Here is a 22147-nt window from a genome sequence, read left to right as displayed (position 1 = left end):
AGAGAGAACTGATCGAGGTAGTCCATCAACTTGGTATATACTAGACCTTCCATTATTTTTACGAAGAATGGAATGGATGCTACCGGTCTATAGTTGGTTACTGATGTTAAGGATTGTTTACGATTTTTTTGGAATTGGGATGATTATAATGTGACCGTTATTAGTTAGGAATTTTCCATTTTTAAAATTATCGGTCAGATAGTTCCACAGTGTTAGTTTAAAGTCTAATGGGGCTGCTTTCATAATGTCAGGGGGACAGGGATCTAGAATGCAGTGTGATTTAGTATACTTGTTATAAAGTTTGATGAAATTATTCCATTCTAGATCCTGAAAGGAGTTCCAAATCATGTCTACAGGTATTTTATTTTTGTGTATGTTGGCTATTGGATGTGCGCGTATGTTGTTTGTCGAACAGTTGTTTCTTAGGTTTATAATTTTTGAATCAAAATGCTGTGCTAAATCGTTTGCTGATGGTAGTTTCGTATCATGCATGCATTGATTTTGGCGTTTGGTGTCAACTAAATTTGTAACCAAGTTGAACAGTTCTTTAGTGTCGATTCCTTTCGAACTCTATTGGATGTATTAATTTTGGATGAGTAGAATGCTTTTCGTTTTTCTTTTATCAATTGTTTGTAGTTCTTTATGTTGGATCTCCAATTGTTCCGGTCTGATATTTCTCCCGTTTTATTCCAGATCCTTTCTAGTCATCTTACTAATTGTTTCATTTTTAATAGTTCAGAGTCGAACCATTTATTATATTTATTTGAGCAGTTTTTATTGTTTCGTTTAGGGGCAATTTTATCTAAAATGGATGTGCTTGTTTTCATCCAATGATCCCCAAAATCATCCCCTTCTATTTCCTCACGTAATTCGTAATGTGGCAAGTATTCCTCTGGATTGATATGGCCCCTTGTGAGATGTTCTTTTTTTATCTTTGGGTGAGTTTTTGCTTTTGGATGATTCCAGATTAAGTTAAAGTAGTAGGTGAAATGATCGGACCAGATATCATGGCACCAGATACCGTCGGATAAAGAGATAGAAGGATCTAGGATCTCCTTTGTTGACATAGCAACCAAATCTAACTGATGGCCTTTTTCATATGTTTGTGTGGGGAAAGGGAGATTGTAATTGAGCGAGGATAGGAAGTTTTAAAACTCTTTCACGTCTGAATTGTCCTTGTTCTCTAAATGTAGGTTTATGTCTCCTGCTATAATATTATATGAAGGAGTAATTGAATTATGTAGAATGAATTGGTAGAAGTTCTCTCTGGCTTTTGACCAGCTTTTTGGTGGGGTATAAAATAGAATACAAGAGAGGGATTCTTCTAGATCCTTGTTACTAATATTGCAGGCTAGTATTTCTAACTAGTTGGTTATTTTGGAATTTACTAAGTCAAGTTCGAGTTCTTCCTTAAGGATAACTGCTAATCCTCCCCCTCTTCTGTCTTCGTGATTTAACATGTGAATTTTATAGTTATCTGGTATAAGGTCATTTAATATTGGATCCTCTTCAGACAATAGCCATGTTTCCGTTAGAAAGAGGCTAATTTCTTACTGATGATACAATCCTTGATTAGGAAAGCTTTGTTCCTTACCGATCTAGTGTTGAGGTAAGCGCAGGGAACAGAAGTGGTTGTGATGGGTCTGGTGAGTGTGGTGGTTTTGATAAGTTTTACTTCCCTAGTCCTTTTTTTAAGGGTACAATGTTGTCTTCCGTTGCTTGTGATTACTTTAATATGATTTACTCTTTCTTCCTGTTGGTTAATTAGAAGCATAATGGGTGCGTCAGGGTAATGAACAGAGTGAAGTTTTGGATGGAGTGAGTTAACGTCCTTAATGTTATTGCTTATTAAATATAGGAGATTCATGTTTGCAGATTGTTATGATTCCTTCCTGTGGTAATTATTATGTTGGTTTCCCGTCGTTTCCAGTATTCAGTTTGGTACAAAGTTGCGGGGGGCATCGGGAGGTGGAGCTGGTCTTCCACGCCAACACGGTCTCTCTCCTCTGCCGCGGAACGCTCGGTTTCGGTTGGGGCAGCTCCCGATGGCAGTGGAGCTGCCCTGAAGCTGAAGAAAAGTGTGTTTGAGGCCGGGGGGGGGGGGGGGCGTTGGGAGGCGGAGCTGGTCTCCCACACCGACACAGTCTCTTTCCCCTGCCCTGGGACGTTGGGTTTCGGTTGGGGCAGCTACCGATGGCAGTGGAGCTGCCCTGAAGCTGAAGAAAAGTGTGTTTGAGGGTATAACCATGAAGGTATAACCACGGTTCAGTATTTGCAGTACCCAGTGGTCTGATGTTATCATGGTCCAGCAATGGTAAAAATGGGTGATTCAACCTCTTAAGGGTAAAGTCTTAGGAAGAGGTTGGGAAATACTGTCTGGGCTCTATAGGATAGAGTCAAAAAGACTGTTGCTGTTTGGATTGCGTCTTCTGAGCCCTTTCTGTCTTGGATGTCTTTGAGTAGGCACTCAAGAGAATGTGGCAGACCAGTTATATCTATGTTTGGGAAGTGCTGGAATATTTTCTGGGCAGCTGAGGTCAAGTTGTAAACCGTTCTGGAATAAAACAGTATATAAATTTAAAAAATAAATATAAATAAATAAATAAAATAGTCATGCAGTCTTTGTATGTTTTAATTTTTTGAGTTGCTTCCCCATGCAGGGAATATCTGAAAGACGATCTTGAACATTGGCATCTAGGTCAGAGATTTGAAGCCAGATCTGCCTACACATGGCAATTGACACTGCAGATTGATATACCGCTTTTTCACAATTGAAGCGATTTACTTGGGACAATGAAGTATTAAGAGTCACAAGGGAATCAAACTCACAACCTCAGGGTGTTGAGGCAGCTGCTCTAACCACTAGGCCACTCTTCATTAGAGAGGTGCTGAAAAGAGTTGAGATGTTCCGAGGGTATATATTGCTCATAAAAGGACATCTTCTGTATGAGAGATTTCAGGTACAATGTCATATAGAAATTGTAGTTGAGGACTCTATTGTTCAGCAGAGTGCTCAGGAATACTCTATATCCAAATTTATCCAGAGTTCTGCTTTCTTTTTCTGGTGACGTGCTAGCATAAGTTCTAGAACAGTTTGCCTTCCTAAGTGTTGACTCCAGAACCAAGGATTGGTGTTGCAACTGCAGTCGATAGAAGCCAGGATAAGATTGGGTCCTGTATAAGATATCTAATTTGAGTGGAGCCACTGGGACTGAGAGTAGTGCTCCCCAGTTTTTTAAATAAAGCTTCTCTCATTAAGTTGTGGAGAAGTAGTTTTACCCCATCCTTAGGGCACTCTTTGTAGCCTAGAGCCTCCATTAGCTCTGCTCAAGGCTCTGTTTCTGACTCCATTCTTATAGACAAAGCTTCACCCATTTGTCTACGAGGTGGAGGAGATGAATCAGATGATATACCATAACACTCTTCTGCATAATCTGAAGAAGAATGAGGAGACAAATCAGAATCATACCCCTTGATGTCAGGCCTCTGAGATGATGAATGTCGAGGCACACATTGAAGAGAGCATCAAAGAGTATCTTGAGATAACCATCAAGGTGAGCATCAATGGGAAGAATGCTAAGAGTGGGATGGAGGACGAAGTAGGTTTCTTTGAACGGGTCAATGGTGTGGTGTCTGAGAATGGTCCTTGGATGAAGATTCTGGACATAGTTTGGACTGGCCTGAGGCTGGATGCATTAGAGCTGGTGTTTGCACCGTGTGCGACTTCAGCTTCTCAGCAAGTTCCTTCTGCAACAGCTCTCAAAGCTGATTCTGTAGAGATGGCACTGGTACCGATGTTACATGCAGTACAGAAGATACAGGCATTGAGTGTCAAGACATTAGCGACATAGTAACATAGTAAATTTTACACTACAATGAAAGAAAAATAATAAAACAGACAAATTGTGAAGAAAAAGAAACAAGAAGGCATAAATATGTAGAAAAATTTTATGTGCTTGAAGAAACTCCTAAGAACAACTTCTCAGCTCTGTGGAAAACTGGTCCTGCGAGCCAATGATATGCAAGAAGGCACCGGTGCATGCGCAGTACAGATGGTCTTTGAAAGACTTAAAGTGACAGTACACTTTTTGACTGTCCTTACTGGTATTCTATGGATGACATCACCTATATTTGAGAATATGCTGCCTGCTTGTCCCAGGATAATACTATTTACACGAGTATGTGATCTACATGTGTAAATGCTGCTATTTATACATGGAATTGCTTATAAAATATTGGCCTTTATGTATTTTATAAAAGACTCAGCATTCATTGAGATTTTTATAGAATATTGAAGTTGCTTTCCATGCCATGTGTGGCCCTAAATGCCCCAAAGTTTTCCTCTTAGGATCTTACATCCCAAAACCAGGATTCTAAATCCTTTGAAAATTCACCTGTAATTGATAAATAAAAGGCACAGAATAAGTTGAAGTTTTCTTTACATACTTGATTAGGTTAAAATAAATTCTGTGCAAGGTAAAGTAGGTAAGGCTGAAAAATAATACATTCATCAACCAGGAAGCTGAACATGGGGCACAGTGATCCTAAACATAAAGTCAAGTCGATCCTTTAGTGGCTGCAGCAGAAAAAAGTGAAGTGAAAAAAGTGAAGCACAAAAAAGTGGAATGGCCATCACAGTCTCCTGACCTTAACATCATTGAGCCACTTTGGAGAGAACACAAACATGCAGTTCATACTAGACAACCACAAAATTTATATGATATGGAGGATTTTTAACCAAGATGAATGGGCAGATTTACCACATGAGAAAATAAAGGGCCTCATTCACAACTATCGGACAAAACTGTAAGACATCACTGATGCAAATGGGCTCAATACACAATATGAAGAACTAAGGGTATGCAAAATTTTGAACAGAACCATTTTATTATTTCCTTTATTGCTATAGTTTGTTTAATGATTGCGCTCTTCTGTGATGCATAATGGTTTAATTTGAAACACATCAAAAATAAAAGAAATGTGTTTTGTCTGATCACTCAACTTTTCCACAAATGGTACACATCTTAGACAAATTCTACCAGGGGTATGTAAACTTATGATCACAACTGTTGATCTCATACATATTGTAGAAATCCTGAAAACCAGGCTGAATTAATTATAATAATAATAACTTTATTTTGTATACCGCCATACCCAGGGAGTTCTAGGCGGTTCACATCAATTAATTAAGGTTACAAACGATGAAGTCATTGGAGTTAACAGTTTAGGAATGTACAGGTCATTGAAGTTGACAGGAGCATACAAGAGTGTACAATAGGAAGGTAATATTTATTTACAGAAAAATACAGGTCATTGAAGTTAACAGGTTAGGAGAGTACAATAAGAAGGAGTAGGTGGAGGTTCATGTGCATTGATGGGAGTTGAAGAAGTAAGAGGGTGTGTTAAGGGTTCTGTCCATGGAATAAGTGTGTTTTGAGTTTTTTTCTGAAGTCAAGGTAGGTGAGGGTGTCGAGCACAATTTGGGCTAGCCATGGGTTCAGTTTAGCCGCCTGGAAGGAGAAGGTTTTGTCAAGGAACCTTTTGAAATGACATAATTTTAGTGAGGAGAAGGTGAACAGATGAATTCTGCGGGAGTTCTTATTGTTGTAATTTAGGTTGAAGTGTGGGTTGAGGTAGCTTGGGGATATACCAAATACTGTTTTGTAGCAGAGGCATGCGAACTTGAATAGGACTCTGGATTCAAATGGCAACCAGTGCAGTTTATGGTAGAAGGGGGTGATGTGTTCCCATTTGTTTAAGCCAAATATAAGGCGGACAGCGGTGTTCTGAATCAGTTTTAGTCTCCTGGTGGTTTTCTTCATGGAGCCCAGATAAATGATGTTGCAGTAATCCAGGATGCTGAGAAAGGAGGATTGTACTAACAGGCGAAATGAGTTGTCGAAGTATTTTTTTATGGTGCGGAGTTTCCAGAGCACCGAGAAGCTTTTCCTGACAATAAGATCAGTGTGTTTCTCAAGGAATAAATGGACCTTGGGGATTCAATTTGAGGACCCTTGGTGTAGGAGTTGCACTGAGCCAAAGGATAAAGAAAAAATGATACCATTACTGTGGTGGCCTCTAATAGCCAATGAGGTGCACTAATAGTTCACCTTGGAGGAGGTGCTCTTCTGGCCCTCAAAGATAGCAAGAGGTCTTCAGAGCTGCTCAAAGATGGAGGGTGAAAATGGTGGCAAAGACAACTGAAAGCAGCTAGTTCCATTCTTTCTTTAAGGACTCAAAACCATGATACTTGGTTCTTCAGCAAGAAAAATCCACTCCCTACCTGAGCCACTGTGTACTGCCTCTTTGAGGATCTTCAGCTCATTGTTGAATTCTGCGATGAGAGAGCTCTTACACAAGGGCCGGGGAATAAAGCGTCGTTCTAGCTGATCGGCAATGTGCTGTCGAGCGGTTAGTTCTTCCTGAGTCTCTGCAGGTTGTGCCAGCAACTAAAGAGATAAAGAAGGATTCATCAGCAAGCCATAATTTATTTACACATGACCAAGGCTAGTAGAACCTTTGAAGTGATGAAGCTGTGCTATTGCAAAGGCTTTATTGCAAGAAAATCACAGCAAAATTAATGTGCACATATAGGGGCCAGTTTTTAGCCAGTGTAGTGACTGGGTTAAATTAAATGCTGGTGGTGATATTTAAAATACATATAGTGTGGTCACAGTGCTAGCATTATCTTGTTTAGTTTAGGCCTGTTAATATAAACATGTAGAAATCACTACTGAAAGCAAATTTATCCTGAGATGAAAGGCTCCTGCGTGGCTAAATCTCTCTGAGCAGCTTAGGAGCAAATATTTAGCAACACTTAAAAGCTGCACAGCTGTGGTTAATAACCTCACGAGACCACAGCAAGGGGCTCCAGTTTCCTGAAGGTGCTGGACTGGGTAGGAGCGACTGGACCTTGCTCCTGCCTGAAGATCCCCCTGAACCACCAGTGCTGTCAAAGGTAACCCCTGTGGGGGAAGGGAAGGCTTCAACCAGGGGGTGTCTTGAATTGTCTCCTGCTGGCCCAGGAGCATCCAGCCACAGCTTGTAGGAATAATGCTGCTTGAAAGGTGGCTCACAAAATTATTATTTTTAAACAGGATTCAGCAACCTGTGCTACTGATATCCCACAGGTTGCAACTTAATTGTTTAACAAGCCAGTTGGCACTGATAACACTGCACAACAATTTTTTGGTTAAGTCTTGATTCCTGAAAAGTTTTTGGTGATTATGACAGGTACCAACTTGGTATGCTCAAATATGGTTTTGGTTTTACTGCATCACGTAAGAACTATGAGAAATAGACATTTTTATGTTTACTGACAATAAAATATATAGTCAAGTTTACGTTTCGCACAAGCGACTAAATGAAACAGAATTAAAAGTGTTTTGCTCCCGAGTTTCTTTTATATTCAGTGTCTGGTGCATCACGTTGTAGCATCCAACAATAGTCGGCAAGCATTGACGGATTCCAATTGCCCTGGTATCGTTTCTCCATCGTAGCTATGTCTTGATGAAACCTTTCACCGTGCTCGTCACTCACAGCACCGAGATTTGCGGGGAAGAAGTCCAAGTGTGAATGGAGGAAATGAATCTTGAGTGACATATTGCACTTCATTCTCTTGTATGCTTTGAGAAGTTTGTCTACCAGCTGAATGTAGTTTGGGGCTCTGTAATTGCCCAGAAAATTGTCAACAACGTCTTTCAAGGCTTTCCAGCCAATTTTTTCCGGCCCAACTAACAGATCTTCAAATCGCTTGTCACTCATAACATGTCTGATCTGGGGGCCAACAAAAATACCCTCTTTGATCTTGGCATCAGTTATTCTTGGGAACATCTGTCTTAAATAACGAAAACCTTCCCCTTCCTTGTTCATTGCTTTCACAAAATTCTTCATGAGTCCCAGTTTAATGTGAAGAGGAGGCAAAAATATCTTTGTCGGGTCAACAAGCGATTCATGTGCTACATTTTTCTGTCCTGGAACTAACTTTTTACGGAGTGGCCAGTTCTTTCTAGAATAGTGCGACTCTCTGTCTCGGCTGTCCCATTCGCAGATGAAACAGCAGTACTTTGTATAGCCAAGCTGCAGTCCTAGTAACAGAGCAACGACTTTGAGGTCTCCACAGATATTCCAGTTATACCTGGTATACTGGACATACTTTAGTAACATTTCCATATTCTCATATGTTTCTTTCATATGTGCTGCATAGCCAACAGGTACTGAAGGATAAACGTTGCCATTGTGCAACAGAACAGCTTTCAGGCTTAACATTGACGAATCAATGAAAAGACGCCACTCTTCCGGGTTGTGATCACAACCAAAGACCGAGAACAATCCTTCAATGTCACAACAGAAACAGAGACTGTCGACTTGTGCAAAAAATTTGGTTATATCATGATGCCGGTCTCGAAACACAGAAATTTTCGTACCTGGTGATAGCAAACACCATTCCTGCAGTCTCGAACCTAGCAGCTCAGCTTTTGCTTTTGACAGACCCAAATCTCTGACCAAATCGTTCAATTCGGACTGTGTTATCAGATGTGGATCGCCTGATGAGGATGGTTCAAAATCCGGGTCAATGTCACTGTTAGAACCCTGCACTGCAGTTTCTTCATCTGGTTCGTCTAAGGTCCAATCCTCTGGTGGTTTCGGAACTGGAAGACTGTCATCATGTGGCATGGGTCTCATTGCTGAAGGCAGATTAGGATATTCAATTGACTTCTTGTTTTTGGCAGAGAAACCAGACACATTAGTCAAACAGAAATAACAGTCCGTCACATGGTCTTTCTGTTCTCGCCATATCATCGGAACAGCAAATGGCATCGTCTTTCGAGTACCTCTGAGCCAGGCTCTCAGACTAACAGCACATGTCGCACAGCAAATGTGAGGCGCCCATTGCTTGTCTTGATCACCTATTTTGCAGCCAAAATACAGATGATAGGCTTTCTTTACAAGGGCAGTCATCGAACGTCTCTGAGGCGTAAGTGTATATTCCCCACAGATATAGCAGAATGTGTCGCGGCTGTTACGACACCGACGAGACATATTGCCCGACACCAAAACGTCTATAGCATCAAGCTTACTTATTGTTATATTGCTACAGCTACTATACTACTATACTTTACTATACTGATACTATATACACACACGGACTATCTATATTAACCAAATGAGCAGGATCGGTGTATGGAAGCCACCATTATAGCATGGTGAGACAGCGCAAGCTCGTTCAGACCTGCCCAGACATGCCCAGGATGTCATCTTCCATAAAACAGCTTCCAACCTGGCTAGATTTTATGCATGGACATACCCAGGCGGCACAAACCGTTGTTGATAAGACACTTATGGGAGAAAAAATTGTTTGCATCCAAATATAAGAAAAAATCACGACAAAATTGAAGATTTCTCTGAAATGGTACGTGATGGGTAATTTTTGATGTAATATTCATGATCAGCACCCAAAATTCTATAAGAAACACCCAGCAGTGTTCAGGAAGCAAAAACTTTGTTGTGCAGTGTAATTGACCACTAGCAAACAATTATCACCACTAATTATAATTTACACACACAACTTTCTAAGCATGTTCTATAAAGCGGTACACATCAATTCTAATGTGTGGCTCTCAAAAGGAGGTGTGGCCATGGAAGGGGCATAAGTGGAGCATGGAAATTCCTGTCATAGAATATGCTCAATCGATGCAAAATTTAGACGTGGGCATTTACACCAGGTTTTAGTTGGCGTAAATGCCACACCTAAATTTCATAGAATAACTCCTCAACAAACTTTGCCAAAGATACTTAAAAGATCCAAAAATAAGGCAAACACTAGTCTAAGGATTCTGAGAGTGCTAAGTGCAAAAAAGACACACCTGAGTTAAATAACCAAGGTAAATAAACAATAATAATATAAGTGATAGAGGCCACCTCAGTGTGAGGGTCAGCGAAGGGAGAAAAACTCCAGCGCTTCACGCAAAAGGACAAAAGGACAATACCTTTGCCTGCACACCATCACTAGTGGCCTCAAGTGTGCATAAATCAAATCAATAGTGATACACCACAATCAGGTAATAATAATACTCAGTGTGAAAAAAGCACTCAAAGAACCCTCCCCAGCCAACTCCCACAGACAAAGATAACAAAAGGCCACAGCCAACTTATCTTCAAACAATGATGGAGATGTTGATAATAGCTGGGTGCCAGATGGCGGGTTCAACCAAGCCTGGTTTCGGGAGATTAACGTCCCTTTATCAGGAACCCTCAGATGGAAACAAACAATGATGAGCCATGGAGCCAGCCGGGGGAGGTGGAACTTATGGAGGATTGCGCAGCCGCGCTAAAAAGCCAAGCAGCAGCAACGTCATGACTGAAGAAACCAATCAAAACAGAGAGGGGAGGAGTCACATTCTAAATGATCGTATTCCACTCAGTACAATCATTGAGTCCTTCAGGGTGTATGGCATGCAAATGGAAAATCCAAAACTGTTCTCAAAACTGGATATGTCATCACCAGGCATGTGGACATTGCAACATGTGACGCAATACGTTATCCTTGTCCTGTTGGCAGCATCCCCGACCCACCGTGAATACCAACTTAGGAGTCAGACTACATGCGAATCTCAGTGGGTCATCTACATAATTACTTGTCCTTGCAATTTAATTTATGTAGGAAGCACCAGCAGAAAAATCAAGACCTGATTAACTGAGCACAAGAGCAGAATTAATTTGGCTGTGACATCTGCCCTGCTCGTTCCCCATTGTTTGGAGAAGGGCCATGATTTTTATGAGCTCACATGGTTTGTGTTGGAACAACTACCTGGGTCTTTTAAGGGTGACAAAATAGCTCATATCCAGCTTTGAGAACAGTTTTGGATTTTCCATTTTCATGCCGTACACCCTGAAGGACTCAATGATTGTACTGAGTGGAATATAATCATTTAGAATGTGACTCCTCCCCTCTCTGTTTTGATTGGTTTCTTCAGTCATGACGTTGCTGCTGCTTGGCTTTTTAGCGCGGCTGCGCAATCCTCCGTAAGTTCCACCTCCCCCGGCTGGCTCCATGGCTCATCATTGTTTGTTTCCATCTGAGGGTTCCTGAGGAAGGAACGTTAATCTCCCAAAACCGGGCTTGGTTAAACCCGCCATCTGGCACCCAGCTATTATCAACATCTCCAATATTGTTTGAAGATAAGTTGGCTGTGGCCTTTTGTTATCTTTGTCTGTGGGAGTTGGCTGGGGAGGGTTCTTTGAGTGCTTTTTGCTTTTTTCACACTGAGTATTATTATTACCTGATTGTGGTGTATCACTATTGATTTGATTTATGCACACATGAGGCCATCAGTGATGGTGTGCAGGCAAAGGTATTGTCCTTTTGTCCTTTTGCGTGAAGCGCTGGAGTTTTTCTCCCTTCGCTGACCCTCACACTGAGGTGGCCTCTATCACTTATATTATTATTCTTTATTTACCTTGGTTATTTAACTCAGGTGTGTCTTTTTTGCACTTAGCATTCTCAGAACACCTAAATTTCAGTCACAGGGCCGGATTCTACACATATTCTATAAACCGTGCTTAACTTTAGGTGTAGTTTATAGAATAATGCTAAGCACATTTTTATTCTGCTCCTTTTTTCTGGCACCATATATAGAATTTAGTCCAATATACTGTATATATGATAGTTCAGATCAGATAGTGGAATGCTGCTGCATAAATGGAATAGAAGAAGTCCATTTCAGGAGCACAGAGTTAGTTATGTGTAAAGACAGTTTACTGATTTCTATAAAATGCTATATATTTCAGGCAATCCTGTATAGCAGTTATTACCTTGCACTGAATGAAGGGCCGCAAGAGAACAAATATCGGAATCCGTGTCCTAACAATGAAGTCAATGAAATCCCATAGGGCCATTCCTCCCACCTTGCGCAATGCCATCTCTTTGACCTGGAGGCTCAGTCGGTACCATTGACTGCCCAGTTGTCGCTCAAAACAAACTAGAATCACTTTTAGAGCTAATGAAGAGACAGGAAATGCAAGAAGAGTAAAATAAACCACTAAATAATCATTTTAAAGATCATTTTTGAGGATCTGCTTGAACTATGGCTACCAAATCAGTACTTGTTTCACTGTTTCTAATAACTTCAAGCTGCGGCTCTCTTTCTATATTATGGACTAGCTGATGCCCCGGCGTTGCACGGGTATTTAATTATAGCAATAACACTGTAAATGGATTCAAATAAAGATACTTTATAGTGGTGAATGAAATTATTTTTTTACAGCTTAATAAAAAGTACAATATTCAAATTATAATGTGAAATATTTGACAAAATGAATACAATACAACTAACGCAAAACGTGATTATAAACAACATTTTTAGTTTCACCTCCTGGAGCAAGAACATATAAATTCTTGGGTGAACCCACCCTTGAGCAAGCAACATAGAGTTGTAGGCCGCGAGACCCCCAGAACATATCACCCCAGGTAGTGAGGGATCTGCATACCAAGTTTCGTTCAAACCGGTCAAGCTGTTTTTGAATTACAGTGAGAATGGCAGCTTTTTACATTTTTTCCATTGACATGAATGGGTGAAATCTGATTTACTGTTTGTAGCTCCGCCCACGTGTGCAGGTGGGCCACGAGACCCCCCAGAACATATCACCCCAGGTAGTGAGGGATCTGCATACCAAGTTTCGTTCAAATCGGTCAAGCCGTTTTTGAATAACTGTGAGAATGGCAGCTTTTTACATTTTTTCCATTGACATGATTGGGTGAAATCTGATTTACTGTTTGTAGCTCCGCCCACGTGTGCAGGTGGGCCACGAGACCCCCAGAACATATCACCCCAGGTAGTGAGGGATCTGCATACCAAGTTTCGTTCAAATCGGTCAAGCCGTTTTTGAATAACTGTGAGAATGGCAGCTTTTTACATTTTTTCCATTGACATGAATGGGTGAAATCTGAATTTATGTTTGTAGCTCCGCCCACGTGTGCAGGTGGGCCGCGAGACCCCCAGAACATATCACCCCAGGTAGTTAGGGATCTGCATACCAAGTTTAGTTCAAATCGGTCAAGCCGTTTTTGAATTACTGTGAGAATGGCAGCTTTTTACATATTTCCATTGACATGGATGGGTGAAATCTGATTTTATGTTTGTAGCTCCGCCCACGTGTGCAGGTGGGCCGCGAGACCCCCAGAACATATCATCCCAGGTAGTGAGGGATCTGCATACCAAGTTTCGTTCAAATCGGTCAAGCTGTTTTTGCGTGATCGCGGCACATACACACATACATACATCCGATTTTATATATATAGATTAGGAGAGAAGTCTGGACTGAAACAGAGAAATACATTTGGCAGTCCATTTTTTTAATAGAACTGATCACAAAATGTTCTAAAATTAAAAAACAAATTTAAATTATACTGCTTTGTTACCCTCTGAACATCCATTCATCATTCCCTGTTTCTACTAATGTTCATTACTACTACTATTTATCAATTCTATAGTGATGACACATGCAGTGCTACTTCTTCTCCCCCCCCCCCCCACTCCTAACTATCCCCTTGAGACTGTCATTGGAATACTTTTATATTTTATATTTGTAAATTCTGATATATGTCATGATTTGCTCATCTCTGATCTGAAGAAAGTACTGCCTTTGAAAGCTAATAAAAAAATGGATTGTTAGTCTAATAACAAAGTATCACCTTCTTTTCTTTATTTCTATTTATTACCTTTAAAAGTGGACTAATGTGGCTTCCAAGTCCTGCTCATTTAAATTATAGTATATACTTGAATATAAGTCGAGATTTTGAGGCCATAAAAATGGCCCAAAAATGAGGGTTTTAGCCTATATTCAGGTTAGTGCCCCCCAACCCACACCTTTTGCAGGTTTCCACTGGGCCTGCCATAAGACCTGGTGGTCCAGTGAAGGTCCAGGATAGGAGGGATCCCTTCCGCCTCCTGACCCAGCCGAATACGGCGAGAACTTGTGGCAGCCATTCAGTTAGTGCACATGTGTCAAACACAAGGCCCGCGGGCCAAATCCGGCCCGCCAGGCCTTGCAATGTGGCCCGCACCGCGCTGTCATCACTGCACGCCGCTGCGTTCCATCACAATGACGCACGGTGACATAGGAGGCTTGTGATCTCGCCGGCCGTACTTGCTATCTATCTCCCCCCATCGACCGACCCCCAAGAACCTCCGACCGCCCCCCCAGCCGACCCGAGACCCCCCTGGCCGACCCCCACGACACCCCCACCCCCCTTCCCCGTACCTTTCTGTAGTTGGCCGGACAGACGGGAGCCAAACCCGCCTGTCCGGCAGGCAGCCAACGACGGAATGAGGCCGGATTGGCCCATCCGTCTCAAAGCTCCGCCTACTGGTGGGGCCTAAGGCGCCTGGGCCAATCAGAATAGACCCGGGAGCCTTAGGTCCCACCAGTAGGCGGAGCTTTGAGACGGATGGGCCAATCCGGCCTCATTCCGTCGTTGGCTGCCTGCCGGACAGGCGGGTTTGGCTCCGATCTGTCCGGCCAACTACAGAAAGGTACGGGGAAGGGGGGTGGGGGTGTCGTGGGGGTCGGCCAGGGGGGTCGGAGGTTCTTGGGGGGGGCGGTCGATGGGGGGAGGGGGGGTTTGCGTCGAGGGCAGGAGGGCCTGGGATCCCTCCTGCCCGTAATGTAGTGCGGGGTGGGGTAGGGGGGTCGCCGTGGTCAGGAGGGTTTGGGCTCCCTCCTGGCCCGAACAACTAGCGGGGGGGGGGGGTCGCCAGGGCCAGGAGGACTTGGGCTCCCTCCTGGCCCGATATTGTCGGGGAGTTGGGGAATCGGCGGGGCAAGAGGGCTTGGGCTCCTTTTTGCCCCGATCGTGTCGGGGAGTCGGGGGGGGGGGCAAGAGGGCTTGAGCTCCCTCTTGCCCCGATCGTGTTGGGAGTCGGGGAGTCGGCGGTCCTTCGGGGTGGGGGTGCAGGTGCGTGCGAGCGGTCCTGCTTGGGGTGAATCGGACGTCGGGGGGGGGGGGGAACTATGTAAAATAAATACACAGCAGAAGCTGCCAGTTCCTGGCATAAAGTGTAGGCATAAAAATCGCAACAGAATCTGCTATCTGTACCCAGCCAGGCATTTATTGACTGACTTTTTCATTCTAACGCAGATTTCCAATAAACTACATCTTTTACTGCCAATATTGATCCCAAAATGTCCAGGAAAAGAAAAGTTGACGGTGAAGGCAGACAATTTAATGACAAATGGGAAAATGAATACATGTTTGTGCTTAGTGAGGGCAAACCAGTGTGTATATTGTGTTATGAGACAGTGTCGGTGATGAAAGAGTACAATATACGTCGTCATTTTGACACCAAACATAATGTTAAGTATGGCAAATATACTTTGGAAGAAAAGCATAAAATTGTTAAAGAACTAAAAGGCAAACTACAATCACAGCAGCAAATGTTTACAAAGGCTACAGCGAAAAATGATGCTGCAGTGAAAGCAAGCTTTATAGTGGCTGAAGAAATTGCCCGTACTTCAAGGTGTTTTTCAGAGGGTGCCTTTTTGAAGCAATGCATGCTAAAAGTGTGTGAGAAAGTATACCCAGACCAGATACAGAGTTTTAAAACTGTCAGTTTGTCAAGAAACACCATTGCAGACAGAGTTCAAGAACTCTCAGGAAATCTATCATCACAGCTGGCCGAACAGGCATGCAGTTATCTCGCTTTTTCACTTGCTATCGATGAAAGCACAGACAACACTGATACAGCGCAGCTGTCCATCTTTATACGTGCTACGAAGACCGACCTCTCTGTCACTGAGGAACTTTTGGATGTAGCTGCCATGCATGGGACGACGACTGGTAGAGATATATTTGAGGCTGTGGAGAAATCTATAAATAATTTTAAATTACCCTGGGAAAAGTTGGTGGGGCTAACTACCGATGGCGCACCTTCAATGTGCGGAGAAAAGAAAGGCTTGGTTGGACTAATGAAGGAAAGAATGCAAAAAAGTCACTGCCACACACCCTTGATTACTTATCATTGCATTATCCACCAAGAGGCTATGTGTGGAAAAATTCTGGACATGAATGACATAATGACCACAGTCATTAAAACTATTAACTTTATAAGGGCACGTGGCCTGAATCATCGCCAGTTCCAGCAGTTTTTACAGGAGGTGGGTGCAGAGCATGGAGACGTGCCATACCACACAGAAGTAAGATGGCTGAGCAAGAGCGCAGTCCTCAAAAGATTTTTTGAGCTCAGAGAACAAATTGCTCTTTTCATGGAAAGTAAAGGAAAGCCCTTGCCTGAACTGTCGGATCCCGCCTGGCTATGTGATTTTGCTATGATGTGTGACATATGCGAGCATCTCGCCCAACTGAATCTGAAGCTGCAGAGACGCAAACAAGTCATCACGAAGATGTCTGACATGATCACAGCATTCCAGCGTAAACTTCAACTATGGAAGTCCCAACTGGAACAGGACAATCTTGCCCACTTTCCCGTTTGTTTGAGTATCTCAACCACTATTTCTGGTACTTTTCCTTGCAGTCGGCTGGCTACCAAAGTTAGCCGTTTACTAAGTGAATTTGAGCGGCGCTTCTCTGACTTTAGAACACAGCACTCAGGCTTTGACATCTTTGCCAATCCTTTTACAGTTGATGTCAACAATGTGCCCCATCACCTTCAGATGGAGATAATCGAGCTTCAGTCTGACAGTGGCCTGAAATCAAGGTTTCAGGATGTTGAAATTGAGGACTTCTACCCTCTACTGCCCCCTGACTCAATGCCAGAGCTCCGACTTCATGCTGCCCATATTCTATCCATGTTCGGGAGTACCTATCTTTGTGAACAGATGTTTTCAATAATGAATCTGAACAAAAACAAGCACAGATCACGCATTACCGATGACAACCTCCATGCTGTTTTGCGGGTTGCTACAGCCCAAGAAATAAAACCGAACATTGACTCATTGATACGGGGAAAACGGTGTCAGACATCTAGCCAGAAAACAAAACAATGAGCATTTTAGGTACATTCCAATATTACTGTTTTGCTTGATACCAATATTACTGTTTTGCTTGATAGCATGTGAGTTGGTTAACAGCACTGTTAAGGAAAAGATTGTTCCACTCATTTTAAATTCACATTTCTGGTTAACATTGTCAGTTTATGACTGTTCAGTAAACCATTTGGCCCGCGATTTAGGCTGGATTTTAGATTTTGGCCCCTTCTCTGATTGAGTTCGACACCCCTGAGCTAGTGGCTCAGCACAGGGCAGGAGTGCAGGAAGGCCACTTCTGCTCTGGCCCACCACTAAACCACCAGGGATTTCAAGGGCACATGGAGGAGGCCTGCATGGCATCGGAAGGGAAGGAGAGTGGAAAGTGTACAGGGCAGAGAAGGAGGGGGAGCAGGGCACAGGGCAAGAAGGAAGGGGGAACAGAGTGCAGAGCCTGGCAGAAAGGGAGGGAGGGGGACTGGGTGCAGAGCCTGTCCAAGCAGGACAGGGCATGGCAGGGCACTTGAATATTAACACCCCCCCCCCCCCAGAAAAAAAGGTTACCTCGATTTATATTCGGGTTGGCTTATATTTGAGTATGTATGGTATGTTTCCAGGATGCTCTCATGCCAATAAACTCTACTTCTATGATACCTTGCATGTTAGTGCAAGATTGCAGATCTACTACAATGCAAGTGAGGCCAGGCTTTCTCACCCAGGTAAGCTGCTTGGCTGGTGGATTCTGCTAGCCCTTCCCTACGCAGGTCTTTCCCTGTATCCCCTGGCGTGGAGCAGTGCACAGGAGAGCTGTCCAGCATGAAGTTCTTACTGCGGGAAGTGCTGATAATGCGGGGTGGCAGCAGGATGTTAATCACTGTCTGGAGCAACAGGAAGACCTCAGGCTGCTCCAGCCATGGACTGTCTGTGAACAAGAAAAGAAACAGAAAGATCAGGAGGACCAGGAATGTGAGGCACCATCGCTTGAGTTCTAGTTTACAGAATATGCGTCACAGGGATACATACACATTTTCAAATAATCACACACATTTTTTTGAAGGTGAGGTCTGCAAAATTGCACACAGTATTCCAAATGGGGCCTCACCAGAAACTTATACAGTGGCATCATCGCCTCCCTTTTCCTACTATTTATTCCTGTCCTTATGCACCTAAGCATCTTCCTGGCTTTGACCATCGCCTTTTCTACTTGTTTTGCCACCCTAAGATCATCAGATACAATCACCCCCAAGTCCCGCTCTTCTTCCTTGCACAGAAGTTCTTTAACTCCTACTGTACTGTATACTATACCGTTCTACTAGATTTTTGCAGCCCAAGTGCATAACTTTGCATTTTTCTAGCTTTAATTCATAGTTGCCAATTACCAGACCATTATTCAAGCTTTGCCAGATCCTCTATTACAGAGCTTGGTATCATCTGCAAAAAAACAAACTTTGCCAGACAGTCCTTCCGCAATATCTGCTATGGGAAAGCCTAGTAGAACTCCACACAGGTGTCTTAAGTAGCCATGTGGGTGGGCTAGTGAAGCATAAAGAGGAGCCAGGTCCATAAGCCATACTAACAACAATATTTATGGTAGAAAATATGAGCCCACCAAAACCCTACTATACTGCTATATAGGTGCCACCTGCAGCCATATGGACTATAGAGGTGGTAGACAGGTGGATATAGAAGGTTTTGGGGGAGTTTTGGAGTGTTCACCATAACTTATAAGGAGGTTCTGGCAAGATGTACATCTGGCATCGTTTAGATAAAGTTCATAGTGAACCCTTGAAAAAGCCAGTACAGTTGGCGAAAAGGGTCCTGTCGAGCTATGGATGTTTGCACTTTTTTATTTTTTTAAAAAAGATAAGACATTTATTTCCTTGCTGAAAAGCTATCACCAAAAGTGAAATACTGACCATAAAAGGTTTTAAGAAGAATAATTAATAAAGAAATTTTAAGAAAGCAAGTAAGTTTTAGGATAGGATGGGGGAGGTATAGAGGATCAATGATTGAAACATGGAACTGGTCAGTCTTGGCTAAAGGTTTATTTACCAACTCCCAAGCGGGTTTCTGAGATCCTCAACTCCCATTTATTTGTATTCTATACATTTAATTGTGGGATTTCATGCACCATTGGATTGTTTCCTTTCTGATCTCACATACCAGCTTTAGTTAACATCAGTCAAGCAGCAGCTTTCCCAATGTCTTTCTCAATAACAGACTATGGACTTTTCCTCCAGGAAATTGTCCAAACCTTTCTTAAAACCAGCTACGCTATCCACTCTTACCACAACCTCTAGCAATGCGGTCCAGAGTTTAACTATTCTCTGAGTGAAAAAATATTTCCTTCTATTGGTTTTAAAAGTACTTCCCTGTAACTTCACTGAGGTCCCCTAGTCTTTGTAATTTTTGACGGAATGAAAATTTTTTAAAAAAAAAAATTGTCATTTTTCATCTACTTTGGCGGTGTCACTCATTTCATTTTTTTGTGTCTGCTGTTTTAAACCACGTGAGAACTTTTGCACATAGCACATGCTACAATGATTTGACGTGCTAAAATGTTTTAGCATATGTTAAATTATGTTAGTACATGCCATTGAAAAAAATACATGTGATAGAAAACCAGTCCTTGCTGAAAAGATATAAACACAAGCCCCCAATAACTTTTTAAATATTTTTGTTTCATATGAGAAATGACATAAAAAGGTATAACATTTTTTGTAGGTAACACTGGAAATATCCTGAATTTATTTGCTAACTGGCTATTGGAACTCAAAATTGTACTGGCCACTATCTTTTAGCAGAAGATAACCATGGGTTCAGTAAACTTTAGAGAGATTTTGGCAGGGATATTTACAGTGAGAAACATATTTCTCTTTTTGAGATATGACTATCATAGTATAAAGAATATTTCCTCCTTTTAATATAATTTTGAAATGGCTCTTCTATTCTTCTCTAAAGTAAAAATATTATCATATCCAAAATTTCTTTCTCATGTAAATGAAACTGATCAGACCTTTGCTTCCAGATCCTACTGTCAGCACAAATGGAATCAGCAGGTTTAAGAGCATGCCTTCTCGTCTTTCCTGATTGGTGAATGGTGAGATCACATGACTTAAAGGGAAATCTTCTTTTAAAGCCTGTGAAATAGCAAGAAAGTTAGGATTCATTATTTTGCAGTTTTGAGGGCATTTTCAAATTCCACCATGAATGATCAATTGGCCCATTACATTACATTACATTACATAACTGGCTTATATTCCGCCTGTACCTTTCAGTTCTAAGCGGATTACATCAGAACGATAACTGGACATTTCCAGGAAGAGAAATACAAATTGCAATTAAGGCGTAAGGTCTAAAGCAATTTTGATGAGTAGATTCTAAGAGAGGGAGAGAGGGGAAAAGGAAGGGATTAGGACGTTTGGGTGAATTTCTTGAATAGTAGGGTCTTGATTTCTTTGCGGAAAGCCTTGAGGTCAGTTGATGCTGTCAGTAGGTTGGTGATGGAGGGGTCCAATTTAGCTGCATGTGTTGCAAGTAAGTTGTCATACATCTTTTTGCGTTTAGTTCCTTTAAAAGGGGGGAAGGAGAAAGGGGATTGGGTTCTCCTCTGTCTGGTTGAGAGGTTCCTGTTTAGACGGTTGTTTAGGTGGACCCCGTAGATTCTCCTCGTTCAGGATCGTATCCAACTGGCGCATAGTATCAGCAGCAGGCCCATAAGAATAAAATACCTAGGCCTTACAGTATGAAGACTTCACTTTTTTTTTTCCTTGTTCCTGATAAATTACATTATATATATATATATGCTCTATTGTCCTTACTATATAAGCCAACTTTCTTAAACTAAAGTTCAACCTATGACAATTTACAGTAATATAATGCACAAAAATGTAGAATTTAAATAAGTTCAAAATTTAAAAAAATGCATGTTACATTAGATAAGATAATAATAATAAGATAGGGAGATAATAATGGCATAATGCACACCTGTATCTGTAATGCTACAAGTCGAACAACAGCTGTGCTGAATGGCAAAGGAGGAGATAAGTAAGGGCTAAGATGGAGAAGTGGCAATCCATCAGCAACACTGGAAGGTCCTACCACTCCCATCACCTGCAGCATAAATAAAATGGATGAACAGCGTTCGTAATGATGTCATTTGGGTCCTTCCATGGAAACTTGAAGAAGCTTTTAAAATAAAAGATGACTACAGAGAAGCAATAAACCAGAAACCTCTTTATTTCCAACTCTTTATCTTTTCCTTCTTCTGAGACCTACCGAAAGTGCCTTTGCTTTCTTTTAGGTTATGAAAAAGTGATGGTGACTCTCTCTTTATCTGCTCTGAAGTTTCATAGATCAACACAACTTCTCTCTGGTGTAGTGTCTGTACTAGTGCAAGATCTTGTAACACATGCCAGCTTTCCAACTCAAAATATGGTCTGAGAAACTCTATTTCTTAAATGGTATATGAAGCATTTCAAACCAACAGGTACGAAGCAACGTACAGAGACAAGCACAGTAACTTCCACTTATATAACTGTATACACAATCACATACTTACTGTACAATGTCAAATACCAAGATAGAGGAACAAGTATGTTTTTGCAGACCACCAATTCATAAACTTAAACCAGGAGTTCTCACTGAGGACCGCAAGCGGGCATCCACAGACTATCCACAATGATTGTTCATAAGATGCATTTGTGTACATATGGCCTCAAATCAAATTTAATTTGCTTGCCTGGTTATCTTGAGGGCTGGAGTTGAGAAACCCTGTCTTAGTCACAGATATATCTGGCTATATTTGGAATAATCTGATTCCATTAAGGGAAGATGTAAAGTTCTATGTTGAATCCAAAATTAAATGGGTTAAGGGATAAGATAAATATTCCTGTGCTAAATGTTTCAAGAAAATGCATTTTAAAATTATAACATGTCAAATGTTATTTTAAGGACTAATCTTCATAGTGTTCTGATACCTGGTTGGCAATTTCATCAAAATTTTTCTGAGTGTGCTATAATTATTTTAAAAACAAACAAAAAATTCCCTCTAGTTGACAGAAATCCATACTGTCCACATTCTCGCTATCAGATGTACATTCGTAACTAATCATTATCTTACACTGATTATCATAGATACACATTCATGTATCAACACCTTATG

The 22147-nt window shown here is 41.8% G+C and overlaps 1 protein-coding gene across 1 annotated transcript in view; it reads right to left on the bottom strand.

Moving 5' to 3' along the window:
• Nucleotides 1-22147, bottom strand: part of UNC80 (unc-80 homolog, NALCN channel complex subunit) — a 392207-nt gene that overhangs the window by 73990 nt on the left and 296070 nt on the right. The window contains 5 exon segments of the mRNA XM_033945805.1: nt 6284-6449; nt 11815-11999; nt 17699-17905; nt 20000-20123; nt 20971-21096. Coding sequence (XP_033801696.1) covers nt 6284-6449; nt 11815-11999; nt 17699-17905; nt 20000-20123; nt 20971-21096 — 808 coding nt within the window.

Source organism: Geotrypetes seraphini, chromosome 5 (assembly GCF_902459505.1).
Source record: "Geotrypetes seraphini chromosome 5, aGeoSer1.1, whole genome shotgun sequence".
NCBI lineage: Eukaryota > Metazoa > Chordata > Amphibia > Gymnophiona > Dermophiidae > Geotrypetes > Geotrypetes seraphini.
The sequence above is the reverse complement of the archived record's forward strand: the minus strand, read 5'-3'. Positions and strand labels throughout refer to the sequence as shown.